This window comes from Ictalurus furcatus, chromosome 23 (assembly GCF_023375685.1).
Source record: "Ictalurus furcatus strain D&B chromosome 23, Billie_1.0, whole genome shotgun sequence".
In the NCBI taxonomy this organism is placed as follows: Eukaryota; Metazoa; Chordata; class Actinopteri; order Siluriformes; family Ictaluridae; genus Ictalurus; species Ictalurus furcatus.
The window spans coordinates 19,867,285-19,892,433 of NC_071277.1; the positions used below are offsets into that span (position 1 = coordinate 19,867,285).

The 25,149-nt window shown below is 41.6% G+C and overlaps 2 protein-coding genes across 3 annotated transcripts; both read left to right on the forward strand.

Moving 5' to 3' along the window:
• The first annotated feature begins 397 nt into the window (after window positions 1–397).
• On the forward strand, window positions 398–13,549 carry LOC128599446 (potassium-transporting ATPase alpha chain 1). The gene is made up of 23 exons (XM_053610991.1): window positions 398–793; window positions 906–1,028; window positions 1,118–1,177; window positions 1,916–2,119; window positions 3,167–3,280; window positions 3,445–3,579; window positions 4,699–4,816; window positions 5,014–5,282; window positions 5,923–6,121; window positions 6,399–6,508; window positions 7,252–7,386; window positions 7,667–7,859; window positions 8,588–8,763; window positions 9,141–9,277; window positions 10,171–10,321; window positions 10,639–10,807; window positions 10,900–11,054; window positions 11,135–11,258; window positions 11,336–11,481; window positions 12,367–12,500; window positions 12,889–12,990; window positions 13,125–13,216; window positions 13,312–13,549. The coding sequence occupies exons 1-23, from the start codon at window positions 782–784 to the stop codon at window positions 13,338–13,340; spliced, it is 3,087 nt and encodes a 1,028-aa protein (XP_053466966.1). The 5' UTR covers window positions 398–781; the 3' UTR covers window positions 13,341–13,549.
• Window positions 13,550–14,849: 1,300 nt separating this feature from the next.
• On the forward strand, window positions 14,850–25,021 carry gapdhs (glyceraldehyde-3-phosphate dehydrogenase, spermatogenic). Of its 2 annotated transcripts, none has more exons than XM_053610992.1 (11): window positions 14,850–14,910; window positions 21,221–21,286; window positions 21,392–21,488; window positions 21,580–21,686; window positions 22,326–22,416; window positions 22,513–22,631; window positions 23,188–23,269; window positions 23,461–23,612; window positions 23,709–23,871; window positions 23,955–24,052; window positions 24,570–25,021. In XM_053610992.1, the coding sequence occupies exons 2-11, from the start codon at window positions 21,258–21,260 to the stop codon at window positions 24,637–24,639; spliced, it is 1,008 nt and encodes a 335-aa protein (XP_053466967.1). In that variant the 5' UTR covers window positions 14,850–14,910; window positions 21,221–21,257; the 3' UTR covers window positions 24,640–25,021. The 2 variants fall into 2 exon arrangements, with proteins under 2 accessions (XP_053466967.1, XP_053466968.1); XM_053610993.1 differs by having other exon boundaries at window positions 14,880–15,804.
• Window positions 25,022–25,149: the final 128 nt, after the last annotated feature.

Consider the following 25,149-nt stretch of genomic DNA (forward strand, 5'->3'; position numbering starts at 1 on the left):
TCTTGTTAACATGAAGAGAGAGAAAAAGAAAGGCAGGACAGAACAGGATTTTGTCTCACGAACATTCCAGAACGATAAATGATTCATAAATAAATTTAAAAAGTTGTAATCATTGCGGAAATGCCGTGGTGTACGAGGAATCAAACAATTTCTACAACATGCGCTGTTACAGGAAAATAATCGACTTGAGCGTGTAACAGGAGCTCCGCTTCACCACACCCACTCCGGCGTTGATGGTTTTACTGTAACAGCACAACACGCACTGGTTTGCTCCTTACTTACAGCAGGAAAGAAAAAGAGGATCGGAGGATTGTATTCTTCTCTGTAAAGATTGCATTGCAAGAAATGTCAGAAACAGGCTAGTGCAGCGATAAAACGAAAACATCGCGCTCATGAAGACGGAAGTAAACGTTTGGTCGTACGCTGTACAATGACCTTCTACTTGTACCCGTGTTGAAAGGGAAAAACGAACAAACAAAAGGGGAATGTGTTCAGTATCAGATGTGTTCAGTATCAGAGCTGCTGATAGTGATAAAGCAGAGACAAGCAGCAGGTGACGAGGGTGACATTGGAAAGGAAGCGTGGTTCACGCTGTAGGCCTGGTGAAGGACACGAGGCAGCGGTATATAAACCTGCCTCAGCTGATAACACACTCCTGTACGTTCTCCTTGGGAGTTTCAAGAGCAAGGTGTCCGCGGGATACCGAGACGTTTTCACGATTTCCGGCGAGGAGAGCTTTGAGGTTTGGACGTCGATCGAGTTGAACAGCGAGTTGAGCATCATGAATAAAACGGTAAAAATCACGGAAACGATATAAAGCAATAAAATATCGGTGGTAGTTTTTATACAACGCGGGCGTGCGGGTTGTTTCCGACTGACCGGTGTTTCTTATATATTCTTCACAGGACTCCTACGAGATGTTTGTGGAGATGGATAAAATGGACGGGGACATGGACGTGAAGATCAAGAAAAAGAAAAAACAGAAGAAAAAGGAGCGACTGGAGAACATGAAGAAGGAGATGGACATCGTGAGTGGCAGAGACGTTTTCACGCCCGTACTTGTGTCCGACGTGAATGTACTGTATATAAATGTTCTCGTAATGGTTTGTTCGTGCAGGACGACCACGAGATCACGATCGAGGAGTTAGAGGCGAGATACTCGACAAGCATTACCAAAGTAAGAGTCACTTCACTACAGTGTTATACTCAGACCTGGAGATTTCACCCATCCAGAGCGACTTACATTGATCTCACTTGTATAAATGTTTTCAAAACAGAAATAAAAATCTGAAGGAAAATGACAAGGACATGTTGACGTGGCGTGTGAGTTTAACCCTCAGAGGTCTAAGCCTAATTTTTCGTCCATTTTTTAAAGCTTCTAGTCGATAAACGTGTCCCGAATAAATATGTGGTGTCTTATATTCTGTGTTCCGCACGGTAAAGGCTGTGGGACTGTTACAGTACGTATGTCAAGTGAGATCAATCGTTAGAAAGAATCGATTCAGATTAGAAGACGTTTTTAAAAATATAATAATTGTCTGTTTTTGAGGAAAGAAAATCCATCAGCGAAAAGATGATCAGAAAATTCAAAAACATAAAAATGGCCAATTTTTCTCCTCCTATAAGAGTAAACATACTAGATAACAAACAAATAGCAAACAAACGTCTGAGGAAATCCAGGATTAATAAATAAATGTTTCCTTTTATGCAGAATTTCAACAATATTTATCTGCTTTTTTCTCCAAAGGTGTACAATGCTTTTATATTTACTTCCTTTTTATTTAATTTTATGTCTATTAATGTCATTTCCTGTATTAAAGCCCCAGATGTTGCTGTTGTTACACCTTTAATAACATGTTAATAGCACTGGGCTTTGTGCTGACCCTCCTGTCTAATCTGTCGCACTGCGCCGTAGGGTCTGTCCTCGAGGATCGCTGAGCAGATCCTGGAGCGCGACGGCCCCAACGAGCTGAAGCCACCCAAAGGGACGCCCGAGTACGTGAAGTTCGCCCGGCAGCTGGCTGGAGGTCTGCAGTGTCTGATGTGGGTCGCTGCCGTCATCTGCTTCATCGCGTTCGGCATCGAGTGTGCGAAGGGGGAAATCGGCAGCTACGACAACGTGAGAATTCTGAACATTTGAATTTTTATTCCTTAACGAAATCGCACTGAAGTGGTTTTAAATTCGAATGAGGTAAAAGTTGATGTGCATTTCGTATTCGATATCTTAAATGGTGGTGTAATGCCAAATTGAACGGTGCGGTCGGAAGTGAAGCAGCTTTCAGGACGGAGAAAGCTCATACTCATTAATGCGAGAGTGTTTTGGACACCGGAGAACCTGGAGGAAACCCGTAGAGGTTCCTGCACAGAAACGCTGTACAGCTCAGGCTCAAATCCGAGGATCGTGGTGTCGCACCACCGAAACGCCACCATGAATTTGAGATTTTCATTCAAATTCGATTCCCAGTGGCACAAAAATCATTCCCCAGGAATCTGTGTAATGTGTAATATAACTGAGTAGATATGGAGGGTGATCACGTTCATTTCGGCATTTATATTACTTCACTTTAATACTTTTAATCTGTTGGTTGCACCATTATTAGAATCAAATAGAGCAAAAGAAGCCTCGGGTTGGGGGAAAAAAGAGGAAAAAAGCCCCTATTTAGGCAAAAGAAGCCTCGGGTTGGGGGAAAAGAGCAAAAAGCCCTTATTTGGACAAAAGAAGCCTCGGGTTGGGGGAAAAAGAGAAAAATAGACTCTGGTTGGGCAAACAAAGCTTCATCTTGGGCAAAAGTAGTCTCATCTAGGGATGGATTATAGAAGCCTCTGCCTGGGCAAAAGAAGCCTAGGTTTAGGTGGCAGAAGACTCGGTTTGGGCAAAAGTAGCCTATGCTTGGGGAGAAAAAGCCGCTGTTTGTGCAAAGGAAGCCTCATGTTGGGCGGAAGAATCAGAATCAGCTTTAGCGAAGCCTTGGCTTAGAGAATGGAAACCTCAGTTTGAGTAAAAGAAGCCAATGCTTGGCCAAAAAAGCCTTGTGGCTGGGTAATGGAAGCTTTGGGTTTGTTTTAAGAGCTTTGTGCAATCTGTTATTGATTTCCTCTGTTTTGAACTTCCTGAGAATCCTCTTCATTCATTTCCTAATGGACTCTATAATCTGTCTCTCTGCAGCTTTATTTGGCCATTACGCTCATCACTGTGGTCGTCGTGACCGGCTGTTTTGGTTACTACCAGGAATTCAAGAGCACCAACATCATCGCCAGTTTCAAGAATCTGGTACCACAGGTGAGATAACAGCACATCCTGAAGACTTATACCAAGCAGTTTACCAGCAAACCTGCTTCAGAAAGTGCCGTGTGATAGGAAACACCTTGCCAAGAATGCAGTGATTATAATATAAACTGGGTGTTTGAGCAGGAAACCCGAAGCGTATCTTTTCTTCCCTCCAGCAAGCCATGGTGATCCGAGACGGCCAGAAGACCCAGATCAACGCCAACCTGCTGGTGGTGGGCGACATGGTGGAGATTAAAGGAGGAGACAGGGTTCCTGCTGACATCCGTATCATCACGTCACAGAGCTGTAAGGTGCGTGGCCGGATGCAGTGACGTCCAAAAATGGAGTGAGGAGAAAGGAGAGGTTTTGAATTGTAGCAAGTAAAAGTCAAAAGTATGATGTGAAAGAAAAACTCAGTAACGTACAGTCACTTAAAACCAGACTTGCGTACTCTGATACTTTGTGCTTAAGGCAGGGTGATGTCAAAATAACAAAACCACACTACAACCGTCTCAGGAGACACGCCTAATTTCATTTCCAGGTGTGAGGATTGCATGTGAACAGGACTCGACTATCGGGAAGTGGAAAAACTATCAGGAAGTAAAAAAATAACCTGGAAGGAATAAAACACTCCAATGTGCCAGAAATAAACACCACCGACGTGCTTTATTCCTCATTATTCTTCTGATATGGAGTTAAGACAGAGTCTTCAGGTGGTCAAGACCAGGTCAATCTAGAGTCCAAATTTCAAAGCTTTTCCTTCAACTAGTGGTTGATTAGACTGTTTTCTTGTAGAAGGAATGACTTTTTGTCAAAAGAGAAGACAAACATTATTTTTGCAAACTTTTCATCAAGACCAAAAGCATATTTAGCGAGAGACCAATGCTCAAAACTATGCGGAAAATGTAACAAGATTTGACTTGAGACCTACAGCCCTAGTAGAACACCCACGAGACAAGTTCGTACATGTTATAATCTGTCACTCCCTCATGTTGGGAAAAACGCTTGACTGCACAACCTCTATCTAACATCTATGTAAGATAAAGTTCTGCAATCTGCTTCTACTTTGTTGTCAAATTTGCCATTCCGGAGCCAGACATAATCTCCATATCATTACCACCACCACCACCACCACCAGTCTGAGCCAATAACTCAAGGCAGGTCGGGGCTATGGATTCATACCGTTGATGCCAAATTCAGACAGTAGAGGTTAATCAGCTCAACATGTTTTTCAATCTTAATCCTTCCAGTTTCGCAGAGAATGTGCTCACTGTAGCATCAGATTACAGTTCTTCCCTGACAGGAGTAGAACAAAAGGGGGCCATACATTTTTAAAATGTCATGTTATTTCTTGCTTAGACCTCAGAACTGATCCCAAAGCAGTTTAAAGAGACACAAACCATCCCATTATTCTCATAACCTTTTCCCAGGTGGATAATTCATCTCTGACCGGCGAGTCGGAGCCTCAGACCAGGAGCCCCGAGTGCACACATGAGAGTCCGCTGGAAACCCGCAATATCGCCTTCTTCTCTACAACATGTTTAGAAGGTAACACACACACACACACACACACACAAACTGTACACGCAGACATTTCTAAAGCTGATGCGACCTTATACTTATACTTATTTCGTTCAAATGGTGCCGTGTATATGCAGAGTGTATATCACACGTTTGCATTGAGGGAATGGGAACGAGCTGGAAGCAGCTTATCAAATGATTCTCGAAAACATCTGCTTGGACAGGTATAGCGACAGGGATGATCATCAACACCGGTGACCGCACCATCATCGGACGCATCGCCAGCCTGGCCTCAGGAGTGGGCAACGAGAAAACCCCGATCGCCATCGAGATCGAGCATTTTGTCGACATCATCGCTGGTCTGGCCATCTTCTTCGGCTTCACGTTCTTCGTGGTCGCCATGTTTATCGGTTACGCCTTCTTGGAGGCCATGATCTTCTTCATGGCTATCGTGGTGGCTTACGTGCCTGAAGGACTTTTAGCTACTGTCACTGTAAGTAACAGTGTTAAAAAATTTTCACTGATTAAACTTAATGTGTGTTAGCCAAACACTTCTTAATCTAGATACTCATACGCTCATAAGCCACGCCCTTTTTTCCACTACACTTACATCAACAAGCAGAAGCCAGTATTTTGGGTTTCTCCCTCGCTTTTTACAATTTTTTGCCGTTTTCCACCCCAGATAAATACGAATACTTTTTACGATCGTCGTCACGTCTTTGTAATCTGACATTAGTTACCAGTTTTACTGCAATTAGTTACTAGTTACGTATATGCCCCATACATGCCATTTTAACTCCAAATAATAGCGGTGTTAACAACAGAAAGGAGAGATGGAGGTCATGTGATTTCGCAACCTCGCCTCCTTATTTAAAAAGTCCATTTAAAACAGCGTTTTTATCTCACCTTGTTACTCCAAAGTCAAAACGTCCTGAACACAATCTCCATTATGTGAATGTGACCTTTAAATATTTACACAGAAATGTGCACCAGTAAGAGCTGGAGGTATTATAACCCTGCGTTATATAAGAAAGCATGATCTACACAAATAAATAATGATGTTGTAATGATATTCATTGGATAAAGTGATGCATTGGACGTGCCTTTAGAGTGTAAACTGTGTATTTCTGAAGGTGTGTCTGTCTCTGACGGCCAAACGTCTGGCCAGGAAGAACTGCGTGGTGAAGAATTTGGAAGCCGTGGAGACTCTAGGTTCTACGTCCGTCATCTGCTCGGATAAAACAGGAACCCTGACACAGAACCGCATGACCGTGGCTCACCTGTGGTTTGACAACGTGATCCACGCCGCAGACACAACCGAGGACCAGTCAGGTGAGGAACCTGATCCCAAAACACTTCATTACAACCTCCAACAATACAGCAGAACCACATTGTAAGCATTTTTCCTACAGATAAAATCAAGGCAATAATAATTGGCACCCTCGACATGGCAACAAAAGATAGCTAATACCTACTAACACATGAGAAGTTTCTTTTCTTTTCTTTTTAATGGAAATGGAACCAAATGGAAAAATTATTGCCACCCCAAAGAATTAAAGGATTAAAGGACTAAATAATATCTCACTGTGTTGTGTTTGTGTTTGACCAGGTCAGAGTTTTGACCAGTCCTCGGAGACGTGGAGGGCACTGGGACGAGTTGCGAGTCTGTGCAATCGGGCGTTTTTCAAACCCAATCAGGAGACGGTGCCGATCCCCAAGGTGAGCAAACGTCAGTGAAAGCAGAGAAAATATTATTTGGGTAATCAAGAGAGGTGATATACATCATAAATATCCACCAAACCAGGCTGTAAGAAATGAGATAAGACTTTTTAGTCTGTGCATTATTGGTCATGTTCAGACTCAGCGGCTTAAGTTAAAAGGTTATGTCAGTATTTATGTGGAGAAAGTATTGTGTATTCAGAGTCGGTTACACACCTGCTGTAGTCTAGTGTACTGCCAATATATTGTGTATCTATTTAAGGCAAACTGTACCCACTTGTGTCACTCTCTTTCTGAGTAATTTCTTTGTGTAGCTACATCTGAGGTCTGAATTCTGACGTGTGTAGTCTCAGGATTAAAGCTTCACAATGTGCCTTTAACCTTTTTATCAATAGATGCTTTGTGAAAGAGAGCCAGTTTGAGCTGTTTCTAACAAACCGAATGTGAAAATAATATTACTTTAATCCGTATTAACGCTCGGTGTGGGGTGTGTCTGCTCTTGCCACTATGCTGAGAAGATTTTCAGACCTTTATTCTCCAAATGAGACAAAAAGGGAAGAAACTGGCTTTACCCAAACTAATTAGAAATACACAAGGATTGTAATAATACTAAATTACAGATTCGTAACATGTCGTAATTGAATGAAGTTGATTATAGACATGAAACGTGATACAGTTCTGATCTGATCTGATCAATATAAATAGATATAGATATAGATATAACTGACTACTACATTGTACAGAGACAAGTGGTGGGCGATGCTTCTGAGACGGCTCTGTTAAAGTTCACCGAGTTAACCATCGGAAACATCGTAGACTACAGAGCACGGTTCAAAAAGATCTGTGAGGTGCCGTTCAACTCCACCAACAAGTTCCAGGTAAGAGTAACACCAAATCTGGGGGCAAAGTTTGTCATATTGTCCTAAATAAATAAATAGCTATGAAAATGAGTCTACTAAATCACTGTTTCCATGGCAACATGTGTTTCATGATGATTTTGGGATCAGTTTGGTATAGGATTTGTGCTTGAATGTGAAGTAAGGACTGAAACACTGTGTGTGTGTGTGTGTGTGTGTGTCAGTAGCGTTTGAGATACAGTACAGCAGGTCTGCTTCTCTTCACTTCGCTGTCTCATTGTCGCCCCCTTGTTGTGTTCAGCTTTCAATACATGAGCTGGAGGATCCTCTGGACCTGCGCTACCTGCTGGTGATGAAAGGAGCACCGGAGAGGATCCTGGAGCGCTGCTCCACCATCCTGATTAAGGGTCAGGAGCTGCCTCTGGACGAGCAGTGGAAAGAAGCCTTCCAGACCGCGTACATGGACCTGGGAGGACTGGGAGAGAGAGTGCTGGGTAAGACGGCATGGAACACTGCGTTCTCTCTAAAGTTCCTCTGAGGAACTTTACAGATTATAGACATCATGTTCATGCAGTTTGGTCCTGGGAGTAACAATGTATGACTTTTTGTTCAAGAATAAAACAAAAAGGTTTTTCTTTCGCCAAGTGGTAAAGAGATTTTTTGGTCTATTTATACTCACTTTACATACTATTAGCAATGTGCTATTTATATTGTTAATAAATCAACTAATTATAACACATATGGCATAATTTAAAGTACATTTTATAGTTATACTACTACCAGATGAATAGAAACGACCCAGGCCAAGACTGTTGAGATCAGATTTCCTTAAACAGACAATTATCACCAATAATGCATATAGAAACATGAATATAATGAATACATTAATATGTATCATAATAATAATAATAATAATAATAATATGAATATGAATAATCAAATTTCACATACATGCTCAGGCGTGAACATACGAGCACTCCAATAAAATTAATTAGTAAATATTCAGAAACTCATACGCGCTTTATTTTTATTTACTTTAACAATTTACACCGATGTCAATTTAAGCATTTTTTTTCCATTTAAACATTATAAGTTTTGGGTGAAAGTGATGAACTTCCTGCTGTATTTTTTGTAATTCATTTTCCACTCATGTTGTAAAACCTTACAGTGATGATGATGATGATGATGATGATGATTATTATTATTATTATTTACTCATCAGGTTTCTGCCACTTGTACCTGAACGAGAAGGAGTTTCCTCGCGGCTTCAGCTTCGACGCAGATGAATTGAACTTCACCACGTCTGGACTTTGCTTCGCCGGCCTCATCTCCATGATCGACCCTCCTCGTGCCACTGTACCTGACGCTGTGATGAAATGTCGTACGGCTGGCATCCGAGTAAGTCCAGTTCTGCATCATAACTTCACAGTTAGGATGAAAAACATAAGTTCAGCTGAGAAATAACTGCCACTGGACTGTAATTTTAGTCACTACAGCTTGTATGTACTTGTATTGCAAGTACATGTAATGCATTTTACTTTAGTCATTTTTTTTAATTGTATTGTTATTTCATTTATTTTAATAAATTAGAATTTTATTATATATAAAATTTTATTTATTCATTGTATATGATAAAATACATTTGTAAATGAAATAATTTCACATATCACAAGTAATTTACAAATCATTTTATTAAGAAAAAAATACATAATATTTCAATATAGTCAGTCTAATATTTATTGGTAATCATGGAAGTATGATACTCTGATCTGCAGGTCGTCATGGTTACCGGAGACCATCCCATCACGGCAAGGGCGATCGCCGCGAACGTGGGCATCATATCGGAGGGCAGTGAGACGGTGGAGGACATCGCCAGCAGACTGCGCATCCCCGTGGAGCAGGTTAAGAAGAGGTGACGCACGACCTGCGCTTCATAACGCCGTTATAACTGTTCATAACCACGTCACAGGTGTCACCTCGCTGGCATCGCAGCAGTGCGCCATGATATCATACGGCTCGAACGTAAAGCATGCCAGGATTTCCTTCTTTCCAAGTTACAGCTGTTAATAGTCAGGTCCAAAATTATTGGCACCCTTCATTAAAATGTCCAATGAATATAAGAATATATAACACGAATAAGACATGCACTGAGTGATATTAGAAGCTGTACAGATGCTGCATAGGAGTAGTGCAAGTTCCTTTGGAAAAAACACTAGTCTGGAAAGTATTGGCACCCAGAGTTTATAGACAGTGGACTGAATAACAGCACTCAACCTTGTTTTTTTTTCTGAGGTTTGTACATGGGGACGTCCTTTTCGATTCTCACCACAGGTTTTCAGTAGGGTTCCAAAACTTGTGTCTAAATTGCGTGTGTGAAATTTTTTTTTCCTATTGAAGGGTGCCAGTAATTCTGAAATCGCAGCCTGAATGCAATACACCTCAACAAATGGTTTAGTAATATTTAGAGGCACATGAAGACTTTTTCTGTGCTACAAGAAGAGTTTTTTATGTTTATTTTTTACACTGGAAACCCGGTTGAGTCGACATGGCTGTCATAAATGACTCATTTAAAAAGCTAGCATTGGATTTGACAGCTGTGTTAATCGAGAAGCTAGCTAACATGAACGCTGATACGATCTCTCGCTACACACTCCTCGCCTTGTGCTGCAAGTGGCCGGTGGTGTGACAGTGAGTTATAAAGGAACCTTGGCGTTCGTAGGTGTAAGATTGGCGATAAAGCTAGCTAAAGCTATCTGAAGTTAGTAACCATCCTTATGGTTTTCGTTCTGATGCTTTGTTCGACAGAGACGCTCGTGCTTGTGTTATTAACGGAGGTCAGCTGAAGGACATGACCAGCGACGAGTTAGACGACGCTCTGAAGAATCACCCAGAGATGGTGTTCGCCCGCACATCTCCCCAGCAGAAACTCATCATCGTGGAGAGCTGCCAGCGTCTGGTGAGACCGGTTACCATGTTAAACACCTTATATCAATAATCAATGTTGATATCCATAACGGAGAAATACAATAAGTTGAAAAACAAAGAGCAAACAAACCCAAGACTGTATGTTCTCTTCAGAGATAAACTGATCCTTTAATGAGTTCTATAAATACTGAAAATAATACCAGGATATAGTACTGTGTAATAAATATAGTTCATGTCTACATCCTTTAAAACACTACATATTATCTTACTTGTAAAAATTTAATAAAGGATGAAATAAGGTCTGTTGATGTAAACGTGAAGATATTTTGAACTCTTCCTGTCCATCAGGGCTCCATCGTGGCAGTAACAGGAGATGGAGTAAACGATTCCCCTGCTCTGAAGAAGGCGGATATCGGTATTGCGATGGGTATCGCCGGTTCTGACGCTGCTAAAAACGCTGCAGATATGATCCTGCTGGACGATAACTTCGCCTCTATCGTAACTGGAGTCGAACAGGGTGGGTCAAAGTAACAAAAAAAAGCATTTAAGTAAATAAAAATACAACTGAATGTAAAGAACGGAATTTTTTTTACTCATTCTGCTCCGTAGGTCGGCTTATCTTTGATAACCTAAAGAAATCCATCGCCTACACTCTGACGAAGAACATTCCAGAGCTGACTCCGTACCTCATCTACATCACGGTCAGCGTGCCGCTGCCACTAGGCTGCATCACCATCCTCTTCATCGAGCTCGCCACGGACATCGTGAGTCTGCACCGTCGCCATGATTTCGCTCGTGATGTTAAAATCCTGCACGTTTCACTCTGACGTCTGCTGTCTGTCAGTTCCCCTCAGTGTCCCTGGCCTACGAAAAAGCCGAGAGCGACATCATGCATCTCAAACCCAGGAACCCACGCAGAGACCGGCTGGTGAACGAAGCCCTCGCCGTCTACTCCTACTTTCAGATCGGTATGCAGGCTTCTAATATCAGGACTGATTTTATTTTATTTTTTTTTATCAATATGAGCTATTTTTCCTGTCTTCAGGAGCGATCCAGTCTTTCGCAGGATTCACAGATTACTTCACGGCGATGGCTCAGGAGGGCTGGTTCCCGTTGTTGTGTGTGGGCCTTCGCTCTCAGTGGGAAGACGCCAGACTACAGGACCTACAGGACAGCTACGGACAGGAATGGGTCAGTAGAACAAGACCAGTCTTAAAATGAACTTAATCCTTACGGTTAAAATGATTTAAATATTCGTTTATTCAACTGGACAATTCTGAGATCTATCTGTCTTTCTAACATCGAGCTTATGATGCAAGGCGTAGCAAAGTTTATATTTATAGAGTATATGCCATACACAGAGTACTTTACATAGCTAAAAGCAAAATAAAAGGTAAGGAATATACAAAAGACATAAAAGCTGTTTATATAGCAGGTAACTCAGAGTAGATATGATCTATAGGATATTTTTAAGTCAGAAAAGCATGTTTTGAAGATGTATTTCTATAGATTATTAAACCATTCAGAAGCATTCGTCCTATTGTCAGGAGATTCACAAGATTCAAGATTGTCCATGTTCTCTGGGTGGAAGGGGCATGCTCTATCTCCCCTGTCAATCTCAGTGACACTAGCCAATCGTAGGCATCTGAGAGTTCATGTATGTGGAAGAGGGTTGATAGCGCTTTCCTCTGAGTGTGTTACATGTACAGTATATCGCCCTGTGATGCAGCATGAGCAGCAGTTTGGTGATGCAGTCGGCTGGCGTCATGCGTCTTCGCACTTCAGGAACTGTGCACTTATTTTAAAGTGTAACTTCTATATTAACTTAATTAAAGAGTCAATAGTCCTGTAATAACTGTCTCGTTATTAACACCTGAGCTAATTAAATGTCTATTTAAATGTGGCATATTGCTGTAATCATTCTCTAACAGTAAATCAATCCTTATTTGTCATGCCTGTATAGTTTATCAGTAACTACACATGTATTAGGGACACTTGATGTAACGTGGAACCAAAAATGCACTGTGTACTGTACATGATCTAAAAGAAACACGCCACTGTTATTTTCTTTGAAAGACGTTCAGTCAGCGTCTGTATCAGGAGTACACCTGCTACACCGTCTTCTTCGTCAGTATTGAGGTCTGCCAGATTTCTGATGTGTTAATCAGGAAAACTCGCCGGCTGTCTGTCTTCCAGCAGGGCTTCTTCAGGTTAGTGACTTACACATGAACATGAAAAAAAGGGTCAGCCCACATGACTGCTACATGCTCACACAACTATATCTTAAACTAGAGGTCTACAGTACTGTATATACAGCTGGTACCAACACTAACACAACAAACAGAGAAAAAAATGGTAGATATTCTATTCTAGATCAGTTTCCCAAATCTCTCTCAGCAATCCTCAGCTTTTACTCATGCTTTTGCCACTAGATGTCACTGTTCCCACCCTGAAGTTGATTATTATACTATAACAGTATGTCCTGAAGTGTTTTATTCTTCTTGTACCACACGAATTTTATTTCGAATGACACATCATACTTTTTGTCCGTATTTAGGATTAAATTATTATGATAGTGTGATTTTTATTTTCATGCAGAAATAAGGTGCTTGTGACTGCCATAGTCTTCCAGCTGTGTCTCGGTAACTTGTTGTGCTACTGCCCAGGGATGCCGAACATCTTCAACTTCATGCCTATCAGGTATTTTACAGTTTTTCCTCAGCGTTATTTATATTATCGGCACTCTCATACTCCAGAGTAATACATGTGCATGTGGTGAAATGTAGACAAACAGTGATTCATAAATAACCGTGTCTGTTCTGTCTTCATTCCAGGGTGCAGTGGTGGTTTGTGCCGTTGCCGTACGGCATTCTGATCTTCGTGTATGATGAAATAAGGAAACTAGGCGTGAGAAGACACCCAGGCAGTGAGTATTTCACTAATCTTGATTTTAATCCCGTTTAACTAATAACTAGATATCAAAGCAAGACTAATGTTCTGCTTTCTGAATGTTTTCAACAGGCTGGTGGGATCAGGAGTTGTATTACTGAGAGGACGTCAACATTGCTGGTTATTTGGTGTTAAGGAATGACACCTGACCTCTTCAAATAATGACTTATTTTATTTTATATCTGCTACCAACATATTTTTCCCTAAAATAATTGCTCATATAGTCCTATTTAAATAATAACTCACTAAAATTAGCCTCATGGTAGCTGTATCTGACTACTTTCTTTTATTAATAAAATTATAAACACAATATGTGTAGGTTTTAAGTGATTTAGGCTTCCTTACACACATTCATACAGTAAATATTCTTATATTATACAAACAATTGATTCGGTAATTGGGGCAGTTCATTCGAGCGGTCAAAGTGGGGAAATTGTATTGATAAAATAAAGAAGGCGCTGAAAATCTCATTAAACAAAGTTTTAGTACCGAACAGGCACATGTTACGATGTCATAAAACATAAGAGCCAATCGTGTTTCAATATGCAAATGCACTTTCATCAGTGTTCTATTCTGAGAGATTTACAGGGGAAATCGAGACTCGGATACTGAATGAAATCTCATCGCATTGATCTGTGAAAGTGTGAGTTAATCGACTACAATTAGCCATTTGGCTAACTGATGTTACAGTATTTATGATGACAGGAGGGCGTGGCAGTGGTTCCTAACTGCACAGATTCATAAATTCTCAAATTTTCAGTGAGGGTAAAGATGCTCCTTAGCCAATATTGATTTTTTTTGGAGCATTCAAAACATATTAAACCACTTATTGTTTAAAATACATGATTTTAATAGTTTAAATTTTGATGGTCGTGGAGTTTAAAACATTCTTTGAATAAAATCAGATTATTTTCGGGTTATGTTGCCAAAGGAGCGCATTTCAAAGGTTTTAGTCCACTTTCTGACAGAATGTTTTGTTATTTTTCTCATTCTAATCTAAACTAGCAGCGTTAGCATAAACTCCAGTGAACGCTCGAGCTGTTTTAGCTTCGGACCACAATGCACCATTCCTCCGCGCGCCTTTCTGCGCTCCGCGTCATCACAGCGGAATGCAGCACGAGCTACATTCTATCTCGCACGTTGCCTGTATCCGCAACCAGGGTCACGTGACACCACAGAAACTAATCCAAAATGGCCTCCTATCGGACATGTAGCGCACTAAAAAGGGCGCATAGAGACATTAGATCATGCCCTGTAGTCCACTTATACAGGAAATATAAGTATATAATTGGCATTCGGTCGAAGAAAAAATATACTTTTAGCAAATACATGTTTCCAAAATTTATTATTATTACTTCGAAAAGATTACATTAAATCTCCCTCAGCAAAATCTACAGTCAGCATCATCGATATCGTTTTCTCTCGACACGTTTAATTTAAGTTGCGTACGTTTTCATCAGACGCTAATTTAATGCGTTAAATTCCTTATTTCGCCCGCCACGTTGTTTCCATGGCAGCCGTGACAGTCCGCTCGTGCAACTAAGTTAAAAAAAAAGGTTCCCTTACGTCACGTTACCAGGAGACCAGAACCGTGCACGTGCCCAGTATATAAAAAGGGGGGCGTCAGACGGAAGGGGCGCATTGTAGTTGCAGCATCACAGAGAGCAGGAGGTAAGTCAGTTCATGCTACTTTTACGCATGAAGTTCATAAACTTTTATTTATTTACAATAAAGAATCATAGGTTACGAAAAAGAATGTAGCTGTCTTAATGAAGTCTGTAGAGAAGGAGAAAAAGACGAAGAGGATGTGCCCTTCGTGCTGCGTTTAGGCCTAGGTACAAGGACGCAGCTTAGCCGAACGGTTATATAATCACCAATTCACTAAGGAAGCTGTTCCCTGGAGCGTAATCCTTAGACTTTTATTTGATGCTTATGAGCTTAAAAGATGCTAGCTGTAGCTGTGAAATGTTTATTTGGTAGCTAATAAAAATGCAGGAGAATGAATGAGGCGTGAACCAGTCATTCATTGCTTAAAACCCAGCGCTGAAGTATGTGCTTTTTTCTCCATCGAACTGTTTTTTTTTTTATTATTATTTTTTATTTTATTTTTTTATAAATAAGCGTCACGTCTTTGCAGTTAGCAGAATACATCAACTGGGTTAAAAAAAAAAAAGGAAACAGTGATGTCTACGTGCCTCGCGCGCTGCTCACGATGAACGCGCGCGCTGCGTCATCTTTCCAGAATGTACCATCTGACATGGCGGAGGGATGGGTTTTAATGCTCTTTTGTGCCAGAAATACTCATTAAGATAGTCAATGCGATGTATTGTTAATGTACTGTATATTATAATTCCTCCATCACTAAGTGATAACCGAGCAGCCATGATGATGATGATGATGATGATGATGATGATAATGGTGATGGTATTAGAGTCTTCTTAATCCTTCCACTTTGTCAAGAAAGTAATAAACGTCTTGTTTTTCGCTTCTTACGTTTGTTTTCTTCTTTTTTCGTACTTATGGATGCTTTCTCATCCTCCTGGAAGGTCGGCATCCGCAGTCAAGGTCAGAGAAGTGTTTTTCATACCCGAGTCCCAAATTAATACTCGTTCCCTACATACGCGCAATTGGAGTGTGTTTAAACGGTGCACGCTTCGGCGCACTACGCAGTGCACTTAATGTCAAGTTGTGAGTCATTTGCGACAAAGCCCGTGAGTCGGGTCTGAATTCTGCACTTAAACGAGCCGTGTTCGACCGATTCAAATATATATGTATCATTGATTATATAAAGCGACCACTTCGGAATCATACGTATTTGACTTTTTGAGCAAATTTGGTGGACTTTATAGGCTCACTCGTAGCTTAAATGGCGCAATCCGTGTACGTGATGAATGTCAGGTATCTTTGATGCTGATGCAAACTAGAACCGGTATGAGTCGGATCCGTTGAGGGGGCGGGGCTTGTTTTCCGTCCGTTACTGTCTACTTCACTTTTTAACAATTTATGCTGCTTCATATAGATAATTATTCTAATTATCACTTTTAAATGTGTAGAAGCTATACAAGAACCTATTTTAAGCGTTTAATATTTAATTATGGTCTTAAGTACTATTATGTAGCAATGCGAATCTGTATCGAGTTCACGATTCAATTCGAGAGTTTGATTCAGATTCATGATTCGTTATTATTTTTATTTCTTTCTAGTATGACTTCTTGTTGCTTTGTAACACGTTATATTATCCCTTAGGAAAAACATTAGGCTTGGTTAGGATACATCCAGATCCTGAAGATGACTCGATTCACTTTTGATTTGTGATTAAGTTTTTATTTTTCTTTTCCCCTCTATTCTATCCAGCATGACTTCTTTCTTAAAGCATAATGTCATCATATACATCCATGATGAAAAACACTAAGTTTGGATAGGGATGGGTGATAACCAACAATAAGAGTTGTCAAGATAGAATCGTGTATCTAGGAGTCGAATCATTTTCTCTGTATAATCTTTATTAGTCTTAATTTTTAATGTAACGTATGCTGTTATAGTGTTATTAAAGTCTCGGCGTAGTGTTACGATATATAAAAATACTCCTAGACATGGAGTTTATTGAGTATCGAGAGGTGCTGTGGTCTGCAGGATGACACAGCATGCTGCACATCTGTTCGATGGCGGCGTCCCTGTCGTGTCCTTCGTCTTATTGACCCCACTGCAGCATGAGACCGAGGCACATCTGCAGAATATCCAAGTGTGAGAAGCATCACCTAACAGATCAGTTAAAGAGGCTGGTTGGCCTTCAGTGTGTACATATCTGGTTTTATGAGTGTTTTTCTAAGGTGTGTGCTGTGTGTTTCGCCTCCTGGTCCGTGTTCTCTGGTGGAAAATTACTGAGAGAGCAAGAGAGAGAGTAAGGGTGGGTGGTGAGACAGACAGTCTGAAAAGGGGGAAAGTTTAGTAGAGCAGTAGGAGTGAGATGACACAAGCTAGTCTTTCTCGGTATGTGTAACTCTTATTACACACAAACGCATTTTATTAGCTTTGGAAATGACAGTCATTGTGATCCGTGTCCTGTGCGAGGTGTAGGACAGGTTCCTTTTTCTTCTTTTTTTTTTTTTTTTTTGCAGTAGGTATGAAGGTGTATAAATGACCACACCATGACACAGCACTTCCTCAAAATGGCTGCCAGAGACCCCTCCCTTGATGCAAACGTTCCCAAACAGGGATTCTTATTCTCAATGTCAGTCGCTGGTTCCTCTGAATAAACGTGATGGAAAAACAAAGCGAACGTGGACTGTCTCTGTTCGTATGGACGGGCGCGTCCCTGGGGAAGACTGACCCAGATCGACTGTCCTGGATGAGGAGTTTTACTTTAACTGGGTTGACACAGCTGTTTCACCGAAGTCATCCCAGCGTGAGACGGCCTCTCAGACCGCGAAGCTGGAGTTTAGTTTAGTTTTTTGTTTTGTTTTTTAATAGAGTGTTTTTTGTTGTTTTTTACAGTTAATTTCTTACAATTAATTTTACAGCAAAAGAGGCAGGACTGTTCAGTTCTGTCCTGGCTTGGGGGCGGAGCTTATTTCTGTCCTTGAAAAATGTTACCTTCTGTCCTGGCTTGGGGGCGGAGCTTATTCCTGTCCCTGAAAAATGTTAACACAAGGAAATAAATAAACCAATGAAATGCGTGGCATCACAGTTTTTCTTTTTTTAAATTGTCTTCAAAATACAATAACGTGATTTAAAACATTAAAACGGCACCTTTTAATCACATTGTAAATAATTATAATTTATGTCATGCTTCACCATTAAACTTATAATTTACATAAATACACTGTGTAGATGCAGTCAGCTTTATAAAAAAAAAGGGCACAAATCAATGGAAAATAAATAACACATGACACGAGTGATCAACAGCAGCAGTCGTGCGGAACCTGTTTCTCCTGTTTTATTTACCAAACAGTAAAACGGTTCTCCAACCACAGCGTAGGTCGACGGTTCGTCACCTGATTTCTCCTCACGCTGCTTCTTACAGCAGAGTTAAACATGAAACACAGCGCTCATCGGTTAGCAGAAGGAGGAAACGTGAACAAAGATAGGAAGGAAAACTGCAGCGCTGGACGTTCTTCACGTCCTTGGCCAGGCATCACGTGACGCGCCGCTGTCACTTCAGACGCCTCTCGTTGCACAGGCTGGACGAGCACCTGTGCAATAAGTGTTTTACCGTTTATTTATTCGTCATTCCAGCTGTAAATGACAGGTTTATATTAATGCACTCGTTCTAAAAATTCTCACTCGCTACTATAGCAACAGCTCGTTCATGGGGACTAAACTGAATAACGACTGAAAATATATCTAATCGTTAATACGTGATGTTTTCTGTAGAGAGATGGTTATTTAACATTTATGGAAGGAGTCTCTAGTGCCAAAAAAGCAACTTCAGGTTTAACTTCAAGCGAGAGGAGAGAAGAGGAGGCTGGCGAGGGAACGAGCGCTAGCCGCTATAACAAACTCGTTTCATGGACACGAAATGTAACTATAAATGGATAAAAAGTGCGACATGTTCTTTCACGAATTGAAAATATTAATCGCTGTGGTGTAAGAGGAATTAAACACTTCTAATCGACGCCAGGGTGGTAACGGTGACTGTGCTTCGACACCACGCGCCGTAGATTATTTTCCTGCAACAGCACCACACAGTGTTTCATTCCTCATGTCGTCGCTGGTATATTTCACCAGGATGCAGAAATTGTGGGGTTTTTATGCCGTGTGTGCATTTGAACATTCTGAGACACTGGGTGAAGGACCTGAGAGATTAGGATTATCCATCTGTGTTAGGTGCACACACGCTCATCACATTAGGAGATTATTACCGTGTCTTCTGAGCCAGATGCAAGGGCAGGTCCACTGCATTACCGAGAGACGCATTTCCACTGAGGAACACATCACTTCTGCTCTAGCCAGATGGAAACAAATATGTAGGAAAAAAGATTATTAGATGATTAGAGGTCACTTTGTACGAGATCCTGATAAAAGTCAGCAACCAATGAGAGTAAAGCTCCATATCGTTACATTCGTATTTATTATTTACAACATACGCTCTACATGTTCACCCTTACACACTTGCCTCCTTTCTCATTCGCTGTATCGTGTTTTTTGTGGATTTTGCTCAACTTAATGACTTCCTGTCTTTTAATTACTTGATTACTTCCTGACTAACACCCCGTATAAACGACCATGCGATCACGTGTGTCCTCCATCTGAGAATAGGTCCTAGAATAGATTCTAGTCCTACCTACGATGACTACAGTCTGCCTGTATTCATAATTATATAGATTCGTCATAAGAGTAAATAAAATTGTCCGTAATTATTCCTAATTATCTGCATACCCTTAAGAGGGATTTCTTTCAGCGGCGCTTCCTTATTTGTCTTATGGCAGTAGAACTGTGGAGAGACTTCGTAGAGACCACCTCTCTGCTGCTGTTTGGTTTTACCATCGTTTCGCCATCGCCAGTACTGTATTTGCACCCGTTTTGGGAGCTCGTTGTCCTCCTATTGGTTGTCGAGTGTCATGGCAGCGCTCACATGCTTGAGATTTTAATCAGAGCTTTAAGTCGTCGGCCATCTTTAGCCGCAGTCACACTAAATCTACAGAGTCGCTATTTTGTTTTAAATCGGACGAATCGGCGCTCGCGTTTGACTTAAACAACGACCCGAATGAACTCTGCGCTGCTTTAACTCTCTAGATTCATCTCGGGATTTCCGTTAAACTGTAAGAATGTTGTAATATCCTGAACTGTGTCGTTTCTGCAACACAGCACTTGTGCAACACAACGTCGACTTTTGATTCTTTTGCCACGGCAGTGTTGAATTCTGATTGGTTGTTGATTGAGTTTGTATAACAGCAGCACTGACAGTTGTGCAGCTGCATATTGCATAACTGCGCTCGTTAAAATAATACGCTTTCGTTTCTATACTAACGGCTCGTTCACACGGACCGTAACAGGAACGCTGCTTCATCACAACCGTCACGTCGCTGATTATTTTACTATAACAGCACCGCACACAGTGGGTTTATTCCGTACTTATTACACCGTAATCCTGATGTATCCTAAACAAGGCGCCTTCCACTTCCTGTGCTCTTTCCCACTTGTCTCGAGCTTGCCTTATAAGGTCGGCTGGGAAAACTCTCGGTTTAGTTCATATTCATGTTGCGCAACTCGTACAGCTCGCAGAGACTTGCTTCAGTTCGGCATGACTGGCAAGGACTACATTTTCACTCTTGTAGAATTTTTATACCCGTGCCTCTGTGAGGTTTGTCCTGTTTCCTGTTCACGTTACAGCAGGAAGCACAATAAATCTTCCATGTAACAAACCTGTAAGGGGTTTATTCAGTAGTCAGCGGAGTCGCTGAGCCGGCTTTCCAGTCGCCCTTGGCAACACGTTTGTGTTTGTATTTCTGCCTGCAACACAAAAGATCCGAGCCAAGCTCCTGAAAGTTCACCGAGTTCTCTGAGCTGCGTGCAAACGACAGCCAGAACAACGGGATCCCCTCGAGCGCAAACCCAAATCATACCCTCTCTAAAAGTTCTTTAAAAAAAAAAAAAAAAAGCTCGGGGGCTTGGCACACGATTCAGCACTGATTTTATTCCTAATAGAGAATTAACGAGCATTATGATTCATTATAGAGCCTTTTGAATACGTACCGATTTAATGATTTGAGGATTTTGGATTATTAAGTGCTTAATAACCACTTATCATGGGCATGCTGGTGTTTGTGCTGTAGAGCTGGGTGATATGACCATATGATCTCCATACCGTGATAAAATACTTCACAAGCGGCATGAGATTTAAAATGTTTACAGCTCTCCTCTTCATACTATTTCAGTAATGATACACAATTTTGAATCTGATTGTTGCTTGAAGTGTAAATAATGTACTTATTTATTTATTTATTTATTTATTTATTTATTCATTCCCTTCCCCCTGCAGATCCTAACTCGCAGCAGCGACCTGTTAACCCGTAATAATGTCGAACTTTTGCGTCGGAATCAACGGGTAAGCGAACGCAAGCACCAACATCTTGGAGTTAGTCACATGATCAAGAAATACGTGTGTGTGTGTGTGTTTGTTTTTAAACGTGGTCCGTGTTTGTTTCGTCAGATTTGGCCGCATCGGCCGCCTGGTCCTCAGGGCCTGCCTGCAGAAAGGAATTAAAGTCTCGGCCATCAACGACCCCTTCATTGACCTGCAGTACATGGTGAGAATTGACCTCCTGACCTCGTAATTCGTTAGCATGCGAGCGAATATCGTAGAGGTCACGATGTTGGAATGCATGTGTTCTCCTACAGGTCTACATGTTCAAGTACGACTCCACTCACGGACGCTACAAGGGAGAGGTGCGCATGGAGGACGGCAAGCTCGTCGTCGACGGCCAGAGTATCTCCGTTTTCCAGTGGTGAGGGTCTCTCTCTCTCACACACACACACACACACACACACACGCACACATATCGCAAGATTGAACTTAATCAGCTAATTCAGCACTTCACGATTAGCTTAGAAAGAAAAATTCCCAGTTTGGTACGTGAAACGCGTGTAGTAGAGGAGCACTGGCTTTTTTCCCCCCTTTCTCTCTGTCTGACAAAGAGTCACAAATCCTCGTCCGTTATTACACGGCTTTGTGGTCTGGCATCAGGACAGAAAACACATTTGCGTAGTGGAGTGAGAGAGACCGGAAGACATGCGCTGTTCTCCTCACGCCACTAAAGACTTCAACACTGCGTGAAAACTTAAACACACAACAGCAACAACAATAGGGACCGTCTGGTAGCGTCTTATACATACATTTCGTTAGATTTCAGATGTGTTTAATATAATTTAAACATGATTTCTGTAACGTTTCTGATTGAGTATTTCCTCCTCAAGCAGAAATATAAGGTGGCTCATTTCATAAACGCGGGGAAATGTTTCACGACTCGTTCCGTCTTCGTCTAAATTTGCGTCGAGGAGTCGTTACTTGGATATGAATTTGTACGAGTGTTTTATAAACGAGGCCCTGGCTGTACTGAACACTTTTCTCCTCCTCCTGTTGTCAGCATGAAGCCCGCTGAGATCCCGTGGGGCGACGCCGGCGCGCTGTACGTCGTCGAGTCCACCGGAGTCTTCCTCAGCATCGAGAAAGCCTCTGTACGTCTCAGCAACCCACATCACAGCAGGAAATTATTCTCAGCAAACTGACTTTCTTCAACTTGAGTCACATTTTCGTGTGCGTGTTCCCTACAGTCTCACTTGCAGGGCGGAGCCAAGCGCGTGGTAGTCTCCGCCCCCTCCCCCGATGCCCCCATGTTTGTGATGGGAGTCAACGAGGATAAGTACGACCCCTCCAGCATGACCATCGTCAGGTGAGTTCAGCTTTCTAAACAAACTTTCTTTATTAATGTTTTTTTTTTTTTAATAAAACTTTGGCTTTTTTTAGGGGGGGATTGCACCAACAGGGATTAACCGTGATTATTAATCATTGAAGTTTATTAACTAATCTAGTTGAATTGTAATCCTGTGTTATAATAATCAGGAATTCGTTTACTCCCGGATTACTTTAATCCTGGTAGTTACTTTAAACTCCGAATCAATTTCATTTTCACTCTCGACGAGGGGAAAAAAAAGAGAACCGATATTCAGGCACATTGTTGTTGTTTGCTTGTTTACTTGTTACTTGAATTAATTCTACATTTCTTAATTCATGTTTAAAATCGCTTTTAAAAAAACCTTCCTCCTTGGTGCAACCCAGGAATCAGCTCGACTGCACGTTTAACTAATAAGAGAAACTTTATTTATCTCTAAATCACATGATTACTGATGACTAGACGTTTTCAGTTTTGTGCATGTTCTTTGAATTAGTTTATAATATTAATAATAACTAATAACGATAACCCGGGTGCTTGGTGGTGTATCTGACAGCAATGCATCCTGCACGACTAACTGCTTGGCTCCCTTGGCCAAAGTCATCCATGACAGCTTCGGTATCGAGGAGGCCCTCATGGTAAGGATCATTTCTGCTTTAGATTCATTTTGACCCCAATTACTCGGCCATTTTAATACCAGGCCACGGTGTTAAACCTTTATTTTTCATCACGTTCTTTCCTGCTTATTTGTATAAGTAGGAAACAAAAAAAAGGCCTTTTAAGCCTTACACTTCATTTCTCTCTCTCTCTCTCTCTCTCTCTCTCACAGACAACAGTCCATGCCTACACTGCCACCCAGAAGACGGTGGACGGTCCCTCTGCCAAGGCCTGGCGCGACGGCCGCGGCGCTCACCAGAACATCATCCCTGCTTCCACAGGAGCTGCCAAGGCTGTGGGCAAAGTCATCCCAGAACTCAACGGGTCAGCAGGAGGAACACAAACATAGAGTTTTCGCTCTGCCGTTCCTTAAACAGAACAAACATGAACGGGTTTTTTCCCCCCACTATTTTGCTGCAGGAAGCTGACTGGCATGGCGTTCCGCGTCCCTGTGGCCGACGTCTCCGTCGTGGATCTCACCTGCCGTCTCTCGACCCCCGCAAGCTACTCTGACATCAAGGAGGCCGTCAAGAAGGCTTCCCATGGATCTCTGAAGGGAATTCTGGGATACACTGAGGACTCTGTGAGTCAAAATAATCTGCAATAAAATTGTGTTCACGCACTCATCATGTAGCACGAGTGCTTACTGGTTTTCTGTTTGTTTAGGTTGTGTCCTCTGACTTCATCGGTGACACCCACTCCTCCATCTTTGATGCCGGTGCCGGAATTTCCCTGAACGACAACTTTGTCAAGCTCATTTCCTGGTACGTTATCAAGCGAGCGAACACACCTTTAACGCGCGGCGCTGTCGAATTCCGGATTCTGATTGGTCAGAAGGTGTCGATTTATTTTCTGTACTGGCCTAGTGCTGCCACAGATCACAGGTTTATTGTACTATTAATATCAGTGCACTCGTTCTAATACCTATCGTTTCTATGGTAACCGCTCGTTCACGGGGGCTCGTACAGCGGACGCTGCATGTAAAATAAAGTGTACTCGTTCGTAAGGAGAAGTTTATTTAACGTTTACGGAAGGAGTCTCCAGTGTCAGCGTCCGAAAGAGGAGGTTTCACAATGTTAAATGTAATTATAAACGGATAAAATTCCACAACATGTCGCTTTAATAGCTTTAAAAAAAAAATAAATAAAAATGAAATGCTGGTAAGTTGCTGTGGTATAAGAGGAATAAAACACTTGGGCGGATGCTGTTGTAGGAAAATAATCAGCAGTGTGTCGTATAACATGCTAACGATGTGGTGTTCTTATATTTTTTTTGTTACAGGTATGATAACGAGTTTGGTTACAGCCACCGCGTCGCCGACCTCTTACTGTACATGCACTCCAAGGAGTAAACGTCAGGCTGAGCCGAGGAACCCAGACGAGAACCGCATTCCTTCTTTTACATGCACTTAAGAGTCATAGCTGAAGCGCTTAGCATCCCACAAACTCTCTACAAGACCGCCTCGTCTCTGTAGTGATCACTGTGTGTGTGTGTGCGCGTGTGTGTGTGTGCGCGCGTGTGTTTGTTAGTTTCTTTCCTTTCACCTGGAGGTGCTTTTGAGTTGAATAGTGTTTGTGTCTGTGTGACCCCATGAAGCGTTGTGCTGTAGGTGTTACCATACTGGGTGTTACTGTAATACTGTACCGGATTAATGTTAAGTTAAGTGAGGGAAAAGTTGTTCCTGTTACACAGATTAAAAGAAACTAACTATCAAATAAATAGTTTGAAAATTACCTGGATGCCTTGATGTCAAATGAATCATTATCTGTCTGTAATATTAAGTAGGATTACAGGACGAGAGTAAAATCACTGATTATTCAAATGATTTAAGTACATTGCATCATGGGACTGAAGATGAATG

Coding starts and splice junctions, on each gene's coding strand:
- LOC128599446 (XM_053610991.1), top strand. Junction 6,122..6,398: donor CACAACCGAGGACCAGTCAG/GTGAGGAACCTG, acceptor GTGTTTGACCAG/GTCAGAGTTTTGACCAGTCC. Junction 12,501..12,888: donor TTCCAGCAGGGCTTCTTCAG/GTTAGTGACTTA, acceptor ATTTTCATGCAG/AAATAAGGTGCTTGTGACTG.
- gapdhs (XM_053610992.1), top strand. CDS start 21,258: ATGTCGAACTTTTGCGTCGGAATCAACGG. Junction 21,489..21,579: donor TCATTGACCTGCAGTACATG/GTGAGAATTGAC, acceptor GTTCTCCTACAG/GTCTACATGTTCAAGTACGA. Junction 23,613..23,708: donor GTCATCCCAGAACTCAACGG/GTCAGCAGGAGG, acceptor ATTTTGCTGCAG/GAAGCTGACTGGCATGGCGT.